At 48.3% G+C, this 14,284-nt stretch overlaps 1 protein-coding gene across 3 annotated transcripts in view; it reads left to right on the top strand.

The window, feature by feature from the left end:
* POR (P450 (cytochrome) oxidoreductase) overlaps nt 1–14,284 on the top strand; it is an 83,810-nt gene that overhangs the window by 33,958 nt on the left and 35,568 nt on the right. For all 3 annotated transcript variants that reach the window (XM_015407988.1, XM_015407987.1, XM_015407989.1), the window contains one exon: nt 11,371–11,565. In XM_015407988.1, the coding sequence (XP_015263474.1) occupies nt 11,453–11,565 (113 nt within the window). In that variant the 5' untranslated portion in view covers nt 11,371–11,452. The remainder of the gene's footprint in view (nt 1–11,370; nt 11,566–14,284) is intronic.

Below are 14,284 nucleotides of genomic sequence, written 5' to 3'. Positions count from 1 at the left end.
GTGTTGGGGATTGTACCTGGGACCTTACTCAAGCAAAGCAGGTGTGCTCTATCACTGAGCCATGGCCCCTTCTCTGTGTTGTGGACATGGCTGCGGAGAAGAGGGAGAGACTGGCATTTGGGAAGGCCACGTGCGCTCTAGATAGACTGATACGTGTGTTCACCCGTTTCTTGTTATGTTCCAGTTTTACTTTGACCTGCACCATCGCCCTGCAATGTTTGTTTTTTTAATTTTAATATTGATAAGGATACAGAAAAAAGAGGGGAGTGGGGAGTGAATTAGAATACAGTTTACAAATGTTTAGATTCATCAAGGACATTCAAAAGTACAGATGATCCCAAATGAAGTCAATTATCTTGAGCTATGGTAATATGCTTGTAGTAATGGCAGGGGTCATTTCGTAGAAAAAGAGGTGCAGGAGCTCATTAGCATAACTCATTAGCATAACTCATTTGCATATGCCACACCCCCTGACATTACCGGAAGCGTGTCAGAAGACAACACCCACCGCTCAGGCTCCACTGGACTGTTTTGGATTGCTAGCTATTGGGGGGGGGAACGTGCAGATCTGTCACCGCAGAGGAGGGAGAGCTTGTACCTGAATAAAACTTGGTCTTAAAGGTGCCACTGGACTGTTTTGGACCGGGGGCCCAGGGGGGGCTCTGCAACTTACCTGGCTGCTTCTTGCTCTCACTGAGGGCTACTGGGAGCAGGGGGTGGGGCTTGTTGCATGTGCCCGCCCCCTGGGCTCTTTACTGCCGGAGCTCCTCTCCTGTGCGCTCCTGCAGGAAATGACCCCTGAGTAATGTGTGTGTACTATAACAGGACCTATCGCTAAAATTGTTAAGATTTAATGGCAGTGCTCATATGAGCTTTGTACAGCATACCCACTGATGTTATGTAGTTCATGGTTCTTTTTTGTTATTGTTGATGTTGGTATTTTAATAACATTTATATTTGGAGGGAAAAAGTATATATGATATATAATATAAGGTGCATGTACCTTAAGTACAAAGCATGTTTTAAAGTATGTCCTTAACCTTATAACAGTTTTTATAATTTCAGCTATTTCAAGAATAGGGAGTGAGAGACATAAAATGAAATTTAAAAAAATATTTTGATTCTGCTTTTTTACATTATACACCTTGTTCATTTAACAGACTGTGTTAGCTTATAATTAGTGATGCTACAATCATCCACTGATAAATATTTAATTTTAGCCTAGCATCCGTACTGCTTTTCTCACAGTCTTGCGATGCTGGCTGTCGCTACAGTTCACCAACCTGACATTCCCCGAGGAAAGCACAAGTTGTTCTCAAAACACTCTCAGCCTACTCTTCTGTCCTGTTGTTGGGAGGGGCTGTCGCTCCGCAGTAGAGCACCCATTGAGCACCCGTTTTGCACGCAGAAGGTCCCGGGTTCGATCCCTGGCATCTCTTGTCGAAGGTTGCCGGGTAGCAGAGAGAAGGACCTTTCTGTGCACAACTCTAGAGGTAGGGTGTGGTAGACCTGGTGCCTCTAGCAAGTCTTTTTTAGCCCACGTTTTGTGGGGTGCAGTCTGAACGGGGAGGGAGGGGGTGTTGCCAAGGGGCCTGCAGCTTTCTACTCGCCGCCTCCTGTTCTCGGTGCTCCCAAAAGCTTCATTTGTTCAAAGCGTTCCCAGATCTTTGGCGAAAACAACTAAAAGTAGGGCGGCATGAAGTCCCCACCCTCTCTCCAGTCTTCCACTGGGCCCCATGAAGAGTGCGTCACAGGGAATTTCTGCCTACTTTCCGCATTCCACAGATTTTTAATCTTGACACTCTCCAAGGCTTCTCTGGGAACCCTGATGCATTTGGGGGGTTAGGAAGCAGCACTCGCTGTGCTTTCATTTCTCCTTGTTATCGATGAATGGCCTGGTGTGTCACATCATGCATCTCCGTTCTGCTGAGTCATTGTGATCCTCGCTGGCGCATAACTGGGGGAATCCTGGGTAGCCCATTAGCTTGATGCATTCTCAAAATCTTTACTTCCCTCTTCTGGGTTTGTCTCTGTCGGCACGTTTCCCCAAATAAATCATCTGCAGGGTTTGGATATGGATGCATCAGCAACTTAAAAGCCAGAGTTTGGGAACTGGGGGTTGGGGGGCTGTTTGATTCTCTCCCCCTCCAACCATGATTTAGGATTCCAGAGTCACAAGGGGGCAGCAGCACTGCTGATTTACTGCGGTCTGTGTTCCAGTTCCTGGGAAGGTTTTATGTTTTCGACTGTAAGCAGCCTGGAAAGGGGGACCATGCAAATAGTTGCCAACCTCCAGGTGGCGGCTGGAGATCTCCTGGAATTTCAACTGATGTCCAGGTGACAAAAGATCAGTTCCCCTGGAGGAAATGGTTGCTTTGGAAGGTGGGCTGTATGCCATTAGACCCTGATGTAGTCCTTCCCCTTCCCAAACCCGGCCCCTCAGACTCCACCCCCCCAAATCTCCAGGAATATCCCAGCCCAGAGCTGGCAGTGGCAACCCAATCTAAATGTTGATGGTGCAGCATTCCCAAATCTCCAGGAGTTTCCCCACCCTGGATCTGGCAACCCTTACCCCCCCATCCCCCGCCAGTGGCCGGGGGACCCGGGAACCCTGAACTGACTCCACTTTTCCTCCTCTGCTGCCCTTTACATCTATGGTCTGCATCTTGCATACAGTACCCTTTTTGCAAACCTAGTAGCTTGGCTGTTGCTGGCTTGTCCAGAAGACAATCTCTCCGTCAGAAAACATTTGTGTCCCTCCCTTTGTCCGAGGAGTTCTGGGCAGTGTACATGGCTCTCCTTTCCCCACTTGATCCCTATAATGACTCTGTGAGGATGGTTGGGCTGAGAAAAGGTGACTGGCCCATGGTCATCTAGTGAGCTTTCATGGCATATGAATATGTGTCACACAGTGGCCAAAACCCAGGTGCCATCAGGAGGTCCACCAGCAGGGCCAGAACTCCAGAAGCCCTCCCACTGTGGCCCCCCAAGCACCAAGAGTACAGAGCACTGCTGCCCCAGACAGAGTGTTTCCGCTGTACCTTGTAGCTAATAGCCACTGAGGAGCCTCTGCTCCATATGTTTCTCCAATCCCTCCTTGAAGCTGTCTATGCTTGTAGCCACCGCCACTTCCTGCGGCAGTGAATTCCATGTGTTAACTACTCTTTGGGTGAACAAGTTATTTCCTTTTATCTGCTCATCAGGGTTTTTTTTAGTGCTTTCCAGTTCTTGTATTGTGAGAATGGGAGAAAAGTACTTCTTTCTCTACCTGCTCTATCCAGTGCATAATCTTGTAAACCTCGCTCATGTCACCCCTCAGTCGTCGTTTCTCCAAGCTGAAGAGCCCTAAGCACCTTCACCTTTCCTCATAGGGAAAGTGTTCCATCCAGTGTTCCCTCTAAGCTGAGTTGGTGTGAGGTAGCTCAGAGTTTTTTTAGCTTCCAGCTCACAGATTTTTGTCTTTGCTCAGGAAGAATGGCTCCAGAGCAAACTAATTTATGCAGCAGCAAAGTTGCCCACTCACAACTTCAATGCCAGTAGCTCACAAAGTAGAATTTTTGCTCACAAGACGCCACAGCTTAGAGGGAGCATTGGTTCCATCCCCTTAATAATTTTAGTTGCCCTTTTTTGCACTTTTTTCAATGCTGTATCTTTTTTGAGTGTGGTGACCAGAACTGTACACAGTATTTCAAATGAGGCTGCACCATAGATTTATGCAGGGGTATTATGATATTGGCTGATTTGTTTTAAATTCCCTTCCTAATAACCCCTGCAAAGCATTTGCCTTTTTTATTGCAGTTGCACCCTGAGTCAACATTTTCAGTGAGTTATCTACCATGACTCCAAGATCTCTCTCCTGGTCAGTTATGGCCAGTTTGGACCCCATCAACGTGTATTTATAGGTGGGATTTTTAGCTCCAGTGTGCATGTAGAGATATGATTGAGGGCAATGTGGGGGTACGAAGCCAGGTATCCCAGATGTAGTTCACTGCTATAACCCCAGTGTTCATGCGAGGGTTGCTAGCTCTAGGTCAGTGATGGTGAACCTTTTAGAGACCGAGTGCCCAAACTGCGACCCAAAACCCACTTATTTATCGCAAAGTGCCAACACGGCCATTTAACCTGAATACTGAGATTTTACTTTAGAAAAAATGACTCCTACATTAACTTAAGATGATCCAAACAAAGAAAGGAAAGCAATCCCAAATGCTTTCATTTACTTAAAATTATTTGGCAGAGAATTCGACACTTTAATGATGGTCTGGGCCTGGCTGGGGCGATGGCACGTGTGCCCACAGAGAGGGCTCTGAGTGGCACCTCTGGCACCTGTGCCATAGGTTCACCACCACTGCTCTAGGTTGAGAAATACCTGGAGATTTTAGGGGTGGAGTTTGGGGTTTGGGGACGTTAAGGGACCTCAGCAGGATATGATGCCATAGAGTCCTCTCCAAAGCAGCCATTTTCTCCAGGGGAACTGACCTTGGTTGTCGGGAGATCAGTTTATAATAGCCAGGAGATCTCTAGGTCCCACCTGGAGGTTGGCAACCCTGGCTCATACCCTGATTGCGCTCTATCTCTCCCCCCTCCCTTGTTGTCCAGGCCAAATTCCAGCACAGTCAACGCTTCCTAATTCAGTTTATTAACTTGGTCGGGAAGTGTGTTTCACATAAGTGATTGATGGCAGTAGATTATGAAAAGGGGAAGATTTTTTTTAAAAAAAGCATGGGGAAATTTGGCAGGTGGGAAGGGAAGTGGGTCATAGGTGGGAAGGCATTATGAGATCATCCTCTGCAATCCAACTGACAGGCCTCTGCCCCGAGGCACTTGCAACCTCAAATGTGAGTGAGGAAATGGGTGGAGGGGGGGAAAGGGGGGAAACAAAGGACAGCTCTGCCTTCATGCTGGTTCAGTGCTCCGGGGCTTAATTTCAGCAGGGTTGTCCCTCTGGGTTGGGAAATTCCGAGAAACCTGGGGGTGGTGGAGGTGGAGGGGGGGCAGGGTTTGGGGGAGGGGGGGACCCCAGCAGGGCATGATGCTCCAGAGACCGCCCTCCAAAGCAGCCGTTTTATCCCGAACCTCTGGAGATCATCATAGTGGGAGATCTCCGTGTGCCACCTGGCGGCTGGCATCCCTAGGTGAGAGAGAGGAAGCCGTTTTGCTGGAGGCCTGGGAGGAGAAGCGGTTTCTGGAGAAGGGTTTGAAGGAAGCGAGCCGGCAGTAAAGGGCAGGCTGTTCCGGATGGCAGTTTCAGGCCTGTGGGGCAACTGGGGAGGAGAGACCAAGGGGAGGGGGAGAGAGGGTCGCCAGCCTCCAGGTAACACCTGGAGATCCCCTGCTGTATCTATTGAGATTCAGACGACCAAGATCCGTTTCCATGGAGGAAGTGGCTGCCTCGGAGGGTGGGCTCTGTGGTATTCGACCCTGCTGAGATCTCTCTGCTCCCCAAACCTCGCCCTCCCCAGGCTCCATCCCCCAAATCTCTAGGTATCTCCCAAACCAGAGCTGGCAACCCTGTGGTCTGAGGATGGTGGAGCTGGAGGTATGAAGGACGCAGGCAGGAAGGAGAATGCGGGGGTCAGAAAGCAGACAGGGTGGTAAGGGCAGAGTCAAGGCCGCAGCGGGCTTTGGGGGTAAGGCCAAGGCGTTTGTGCAGGAATCTAGAAGTAGGTAAGAAGCCCAAGTAGGTGTTTCAGGATCAGCAGCTAATGCTGTAACCAGGGGTCATTGCGTAGACAAAGAGGCGCAGGAGCTCATTAGCATAACTCGTTAGCATAACTTATTTGCCTGTGCCACACCCCCTGACATCACCGGAAGTGTGTCAGAAGGCAACACCCACCGTTCAGGCTCCACTGGACTGTTTTGGATTGCTAGCTATTGGGGGGGGGGGGAATGTGCAGATCTGTCCTCACAGAGGAGGGAGAGCTTGTACCTGAATAAAACTTGGTCTTAAAGGTGCCTCTGGACTGTTTTGGATTGCTAGCTATGGGGGGGAAGGGAACGCGCAGATCTTGCCCTCACAGAGGAGTACCTGAAGGTGGGCCGGCGGGGTGGGCTCTGCAACTTACCTGGCTGCTTCTTGCTCTGACTGAGGGCTGCTGAAAGCAGGGGGGTGGGGCTTGTTGCATGTGCCCGCCCCCTGGGCTCTTTACTGCTGGATCTCCGCTTCTGTGCGCTCCTGCAGGAAATGACCCCTGGCTGTAACCAATGCTCCCTCTAAGCTGTGGAGTCTTCCGAGCAAAAATTCTACTTTGTGAGCTACTGGCATTAAAGTGGTGAGCGAGCAATTTGGCTACTTGCATAAGTTAGTTTGCTCTGGAGCTCTCCTTCCTGAGCGAAGACAAAAATGTGTGAGTTGGAGGCTAAAGAACTGTGACCTAGCTCACACTAACTCAGGTTAGAGGGAACATTGGCTGTGACTCAACTGATGGTCGGGAAGCATCTGGATGGGTTTGTACTCTGTTCTGGGGTAGACGGATTTTAAAAAATCTGTATAATTTAGGCAGATTTAGCTCCAGTAACCTGGTGGCTTTTTGAAAAGCTTTGCCTTCTTGTTCTTCTGAATAACTGTGTTATGTAAGCTGACAACTGCTGTTGGCGTTAACCCGCATTCCTTCTGAGAAGACGTGCAGGAACGCTGCTTAACTCCTTACTGCTTTGTCATGCTCTTCTGTGGCTTTAAAGTGTGGCTGAGAGGCGTGAGCTTCGGGTGGCTTCATTGAAACCCAGGCCCAAGGCGGCCCCAGAGTTCTGGGTTCAAGGGTTGCCTCCCCCGTGAGCTTGGGCAGGCAACCTTTTCAGTCCTCTGGTTGTGCAAGCCAGAAGTGGTGGTGCACTGGAGTATTTTATGAAATCATGGGATATATTTTTTTCCTGTAAAAATGGGCCTCTGTGTTTAATAGTAATCAAGCCTCTGTCAGTGATTGGCTGTGCTCCTGTAGTGTCACAGACGGGCAGTGCAGACCAGAGAGCCCCATTGGCTAAACTGCTGTGACCCTACAGAGAGAACCAATGGGGGAGGCTATGAAGGGAAGGGAAATTTTGCAAGGGAGGGAAATGTGAACAGGCAGAAGCTACAGGATTGCAGGCAGTCTGAAACGAACAGCTTCAAGGAAAAGTGTATTGAGAATGGCCAATTGGTTAAATTTAATGTGATACAAATTGGGAAGTCCCTGATTTGAATCTCTGCAGTACGGGAATATGCTGGTAATACTGGCCAGATTTAAAGGGATGCTGTCTGGATTATGTCGACAGAGAGTGTGGGTGGTAGTGTTTTGAAGCAATATAAATGCTCACAGCGAAAAACTGGAAATAGCAGCTCTCCATCCCTGTCTTCTCTCCCAGCCAAAAAAAGCTCAGAACTAGTGTTGGGGGGTGGGGGGTGGAACCAGCGTGATGATGTGTTTCAGATATATTTTCCACTATAACTTTTCCACCAGTTTTGGAGAGGCTCCACCCCCAAAATCTCCAGGTATTTCCCCACCCAGAGCTGGCAACTGTACCAACTTGTTTTCCCTTCAGCCACACAGCAGCTGCGAACAGCGTTGTAAAGGTCTACAGGGGTCCGATTCGTCTCGGGAGGATGGCCACGGCTTGGCACGACGACGCTCCCTCCTTCCCTCCCTCCCTCCCTCCCTCCCGCATGCTGCATTCCCAAGATGAAATGGCCCCAGGAACTGCAGTTCCATAACGGGTTGGGTAACTACCCTCTGGGGCTGTTTCAGTTTGGGGAAATGGCGTGGGGGGAGGCAGGGCCCCCTTCTCCACCGTGATCCTGAGCCAAATCGCGCCCCCCCCCCGACTTTTAAAATGCTGCTCCACCTGGGGGTGGGAGCAGGTTTTTTGGGAAAACCCAGACCCGAATTGTTAGAAAACATAATGGGTATTAAATCCATTGCTTTTGGGCTTAGAGAGATGTAACTCCACTTAGACCTCTGACGTTAGTGTCTTAAGAAAGTGACTTGTGATTTGGCAGGTCCCTAGTTCAGATATTACCTCCACCTGCCGTCAGCAGTGTGGGGATAATTTTCTTAGCCTCTTCCAACAGGGCTTTTGTCAGGAGTACAAATATGTGTTGAAATGGTGTTTTGAGCACTTGAAAGCACGAAGCAGGAGCTTCTACCACTGTGGGTTTTTGTGAGTTTTTGAACTGGGTTTTGGTGTAGTGGTTAAGTGCGCGGACTCTCATCTGGGAGAACCGGGTTTGATTCCCCACTCCTCCACTTGCACCTGCTGGATGACCTTGGGCAATCCATAGTTCTGTCAGAGGTGTTCTTGAAAAAGAGCAGTTTCTGTCAGAGCTCTCTCAGCCCCACCTACCTCACAGGGTGTCTGTTGTGGGGAGGGGAAGGGAAAGGAGTTTGTAAGCCGCTCTGAGACTCCCTTGGGTGGTAATAATAATAATAATAATAATCTTTCAATTTATTGGTCGCTCAATCCTGCAGAGCTTGCTGGCTCTGAGCGATTTACAGTTACTCATTTTTCACGAGGGACTAACAATGCTTTGTGGGGTAAGGGAGGACAACATATATACATCTTAAATTGCACACATTCACAGCCGACGAGATTGATGGTGTCAGCTTTTCTCCAGACTCCTTGAGTTGTAGTGCCACACTGCCATCGCCTGGCCGGACGGCTCATTACAGGCTTTTCTTCACGCCGAGGAGATATCTCTAGGCTTTCCATCATGCGAGCTGGACTTCCGTTCGCCGGCTAACACCGCTCCACCTCACGAGGTTCAGTGTGCCCACTCTCTCTAAGGAGTGGTACCCATTTTATCTACTCGCCGAAGCTTTCAAACCGCTGGGTAGACGGCGACCTGGGGACAAGGCTGGCAGCTCACACCAGCGCGGGGCTAGAACTGACAGCAAGCCTATTCAGCTCAGATGTTACTATTATAACCAGAGGATAAAGGGTGGGGCATAAATCCAATCTCTTCTTCTCTCTCCTTCTTCTTTGGTGTGTGGTTTTGATGCATTAGCTAACTGCGTCCTGTTGTGGTCTCTCTCTTTGTTTTGGAAACTTAGCTGTCTCGAATATATGGCTAATGAGAGAGGATGGAAGTATTTTTTTTGTTTTGCTTGTGGTGTTGGAAGAAACAGCAGTCATACAAGGAAGGATGTTTAGTCAGGGTGTACGTGAGTTTCCCTTCTGAAGGAGAGGTCAGGTTGCTGGTGTGTTTCTTACAATTACCACCCCCACGTGCCCTGTTGCAAGAGATTTTGGGGAGTGGTGACGGTACTTGATGTGGGCAGCCAGGATGCAGCTGAGATTGCATCCAGTCATCAGACACGATCCCTCACTCATATAGGGGTGGGGGAAATCCATAAGATGAGCCCTGCTGGGTTAGGCTGAAGAGCCAACAATAGCAAAAACACTGTGAAATACACGACGTGAATGTTCTCGATATCAAACTGCAAAACGTACCAGTAAATCATGATCAAGATGTGAAAATCAAGTATTGTAGAAGATTCACGTCTAAGAAAATCATGATCAAAATAATCAGGAAGAGTCAGTCAAGAAGAGTCACACGAGGATTGCGGATATAAAACACCTCGTTTCGGTAAACTTCTTCGATGAAACTAGAATCGGTTTCAGCAGTAAATAACAACTGCAGTTATTATGTAACAACCTTTAAAGGTGGCAACATTTCCAAAAGTAGTCGTTTGTCTGCATGTGTTCTTGTATGGGCACCCTTCAAAATGTAAAGCTGAAAATCAATCAGAAATCTATACGTAATATGCAACAATACGCAACTGGATAAAATTTGGCTTTCATCTAGCGATAAATTAATTCAAAAACTTTATAGATTCTTATTAGAAGACTATAAATTGGATGAAAACATTAAAACTGTCATGATTTCATGGATGCAGGATATGGCCAAGGTGCTAGAATCTGAGCAGTGGGATAAAGTATGGAAAACTGCTAAATTTATGAGATCCATTTCATATAAAGAAAATATATACAAAATGTTCCATAGATGGTATTGGTCCCCGGACAAAATTGCAAAATGCTATCCACAAGTATCCAACAAATGTTGGAAATGTAAATCTAATGTGGGGACTTTTATCATATGTGGTGGAGTTGTGGTAAAATGCGTAAATACTGGAAAATGGTACAAAGTATTATTTTTGAGATATTAAGTCTAGATGTCATGTTAGCACCTGAAACTTATTTATTGAATGTAACTCCGAAGGGATGTATTAAACAAGATGCATATTTGTTAGTATATATTTGTAACTGCTGCAAGAATTTTAGTGGCCAAAAACTGGGAAACAGATAAAATTCCCTCAAAAGAAGATCTAATAACTAAACTCCTTGAGTTAGCGCAAATGGACAATTTGAGTTTAATTTTGCAAAATAAAGACCAAAAGGTACAGAATACAAGATGGACAAAGGTTTATAACTGGATAAAGCATGTAAGAATAGAATAAAGGGAAAGTAAAATGGGATATGTATATAATAGTAAAATGATATGCAAATAGATATAAAGACTCTAAAAATGTGTGTAATCTGAAATACTGAAATGTTTGTAATTTAATTCAAAATATATAAAATAAACGTGGGGAGAAATCTATCTAATGGTGGTATAGCCTCCTTAGAACATTTATGGCATGTATTTCACAGTGTTGTATATGTTTCTTTAAATAATAATATATTTTCACATTTATCACTATATTTAGCATTTCATTACAGTGTTTTTGCCATTGTTGGTTCAGTATATGCACTGTTCTCCTCCTTGTGACTACTACTGTTAAGGGTTAGACTAAAGGGCATTCTAAGCCTAGCCTCCCATTTCCAACCTACAAGTCAGGCATCAAGGTGACAGTCCTACTCACTCTTTGCCCCCAGTGCCTGGTATGTATGAACATGAAGGTCCTATTTAACTTCCTTGGCTGATTACATCCATCTAAGTCAGCGGCCGCCACCAGAGGTTGTGGCAGTGATTTCCACCAGCCAAATCAGTAAGAATTCTGATAAGAAAAAGAGATTGGATGTATACCATGCCCTTCACTCGGAGTCTCAGGGGGACTTATAGTCTCCTTTCCTTCCTCTCCCCACAGCAGACACCCTGTGAGGTAGGTAGGGCTGAGAGAGTTCTGAGAGAACTGCTCTCGAGAGAACAGCTCTGAGCGAGCTGTGACTGACCCAAGGCCACCCAGCTGGCTGCATATGGAGGAGTGAGGAATCAAACCCGCTTCTTCAGATTAAAGTCTTAACCACTACACCAAACTGGTTTGGGAGATAACTTGTAAGCACGTACCTCTGGTCGACCTAGATTGTTAACCTGTTAATGTTTAGATGGGTAACATTTTTGACATCTTAAAGGTTAAACAAAGCTGACACTCCCCTGCTTTCTGTCTCCCTTTTCAGCTTCTCAGCCACCAAGAGGACAGCGTCGACCCCGTAAGAATTTTCCTCTGCGTAGGGCCTGGAAGCTTCCGATTCCTCGAGCATGATAATAGACATGTTCCTCTTAGCCGCCATCATCGGTCTCTTGACCTACTGGTTTTTCTTCCGCAAGAAAAAAGAGGAGGTCCCAGATTTCACAAAAATCCAGCCGACAACGTAAGTGGTTGACATGGGGATGGGTGGTTTGAGCAGTTAGAGGAGGTCTGGTTCATTGCAAGCAGGGCCGGCTTGCTCACTAGGCGAGCTAGACTCTCGCATAGAGGGCGGGGCCATCATGGGGGCGCTGGACTGAGCCACCCTCCCCCTGCCAAAAGCCCCCCGCCCCCGCCAAAAGCTCGCGTCGCACGCCCTGGCCACCGCCGCCTCTTTGCCCGGCCCCCTGCATGACTTTCTGGGTGCATGCTGTTTCAGCGCGCCCCTTCGCTGCCCCTAGAGCAGCGGGAAGGCGCTCTTTAAAGTGTAACCCCGGCCAGCGGCGGTGGGGCTGCTTTCCTGGCTTTCCTGGCGGGGGCACCTGAAGCCCTCCCATGGCGGGTGCAACCCCAGCGCGCCTCCGCAGCCCGCGTCGGATGTGTTCTATGGCCATGTCGAGCCTTTCTGCACCTCCTCTGTAGCCGCTTCCAAGGCGCCCTTCGGCCCTGTGCTGTCGGTCTACCTGGCAGCGGTGGCAGTCCTGCCGCAGCAGCAGCTTGGTGTTGGGGGCACTTCCTCCTCCCCCCCTGGTGAGGGGGGGTGCTACAAGGCAGCCTTGCCGGGGGGGGGGGGGGCGCCACAAACTAGCCTCGCCTAGTGCTCAAGAAAACCTCAGGCCGACCCTGATTGCAAGGTCCATTGCAAGGTGGTTCTGTGGCCATGCAGAAGGTTCCAGATTCAGTTTTCAGCAACTCGCTTGTCTGCTGTTGGGGAAGGCCCTTGACTTCCTGAGTTCCCAGAGAGCCACTGCTGGTCTGAGAAGACAAGATTGAGTTAGGCAGGCAGATAGACTGCCTTGGCAGAAGGCAGCTTCATGTGGACAAATCTGAAGGACATATTTATGTGTACGTATGTATATATACTTAAAATGCAGACTTGATTGAACAAAAAAGTTGCATTAGTCATCAGTGAGTTTGTTACTCCTACTGAAGTAGGTTAACCATTATTGTGAAATTAAACAGAAGTCCATGTGGAGTTGTAAAAACTAATCTTTAAGGGGCCACTGGACTTCTGTTGAATTTTCCTGCAACAGACATGCATGGTGACTACTCTGGAATGATGATTGTAGAAGGTTGAAAGTCTTTTGGCTTTTACCTTAAGTCGCCAGAGCCAATCTTCAGTTATGATTCTTTAAAAAAACAAAAAAAAAACAAAATTGTGTAGAAATAAAGCAAAGTAACAGCTGTTGCTGAAATACAGAGAAGTAGTAGCTATTGGTGAAACGCAGCAGTCGGTTTTGTGATGTGGTCGTGCCAATTGGTTAGCAAGTTGGTTCTTCCTGTTGGCAGGATCCTGCAGTTCTGGCAGGTGGCCAGCGAAGGTGAGGGTGAGGTAAGCTAACTAATGCAACCGGCGTTAAATTGAAAAGGGAAGCTCTCCACCCACAAAGTGGCATTCTTGGCTTCAGAGAATACCTGACCGTATTAGGTAAAGTTCAAATGACAGGGGGTCATATATACCCATATGTGATCAGTCAGCTGATTTGCACAGAGACCCATGTGCACGAGTCTGCATATATCAGTGGGTTTTCTCCAGGTTCCCATAGGTGTTCTGCATGCTGGAATATTTCAAGAAGCTAGATTTACTGACTGCCTCATTTGACATGCATCTTTCTCCAATGGAAAAGCCGCTTAAGACTCCTTAAATTGGAGGAAGGCCTCAAACCTGAGCCAAATGGAGAAGTGGGCCAAAAATATTTTAATAAATAAACTTTTCTCAGTGGAGCAGAAGGGTTAGCATTTGCCACAGCAGCTTTTTGGAAGGAGAATAAAAGCCTTGCTGAAGTGATTTCCCTTCTAGCAGTCACAGCCAGTTCATATGATGTACAGGCAGGGCTGTCCAGGTACAAATTGCATTCTGGAAAAGGTTCCACCCCACCCAGACAGTCTTCTCTCTCAGCCCCACCTACCTCACAGGGTGTCTGTTGTGGAGGGGTGGGAAGGGAAGGGAAAGGAGTTTGTAAGCCGCTCTGAGACTCCTTTGGGTAGTGAAGGGCAGGGAATAAATCCAGTCTTCTCCTCCTCCTCCTCCTCCTCCTCCTCCTCCTCCTCCTCCTCTTCTTCTGATCTCAGTTTCCTGGGAGAAAACGGCTGCTTTGGAAGGTGGACCTTGTGGTGGTATAGTCTGCTGCAGGGGTCATTTCGTAGAAAAAGAGCTAGGGGAACTCATTAGCATAACTCATTAGCATATGCCACACCCCCTGACATCACCGGAAGTGTGTCATAAGGCCACACCCCCTGACATCACCGGAAGTGTGTCATAAGGCCACACACACCACCCCCAACGGTCCCGGCTGCCGCCGCCGGCCTTGCAGCTCCACTGCTGAGCCCCATGAGGGTCCCGGCGGTGGACCTGCAAGGCCGGCGGGAGTGCAAGGAAGCCCCGCGAAGGCCCTCTCTGGCCCCAGGGAGGCAGGGGTGGGGAGAGGCAGGGAGGAAGCAACTTACCCTCCCTCTTCTCCTGCCTCCTCCTGGCTGAATGAGGGCCGGAAGCGGGGCGGCCGGAAGCAAGGGGCGGGACTTCGTCATGTGCCCCGCCCCCCGTACTTCACCCGGGGGAAACGTGTTCCCCCATGTTTCCCTCCGAAATGACCTCTGGTCTGCTGAGGTCTCACCAAGGAATTCAGGATACTGTACATAGTCCTTATTTTGCCCTCGCCACAAGCAGATGGGATTTGAACTCG

Source organism: Gekko japonicus, unplaced genomic scaffold (assembly GCF_001447785.1).
Source record: "Gekko japonicus isolate JY-2015 unplaced genomic scaffold, Gekko_japonicus_V1.1 scaffold1, whole genome shotgun sequence".
Lineage (NCBI taxonomy): Eukaryota > Metazoa > Chordata > Lepidosauria > Squamata > Gekkonidae > Gekko > Gekko japonicus.
The sequence above is the reverse complement of the archived record's forward strand: the minus strand, read 5'-3'. Positions and strand labels throughout refer to the sequence as shown.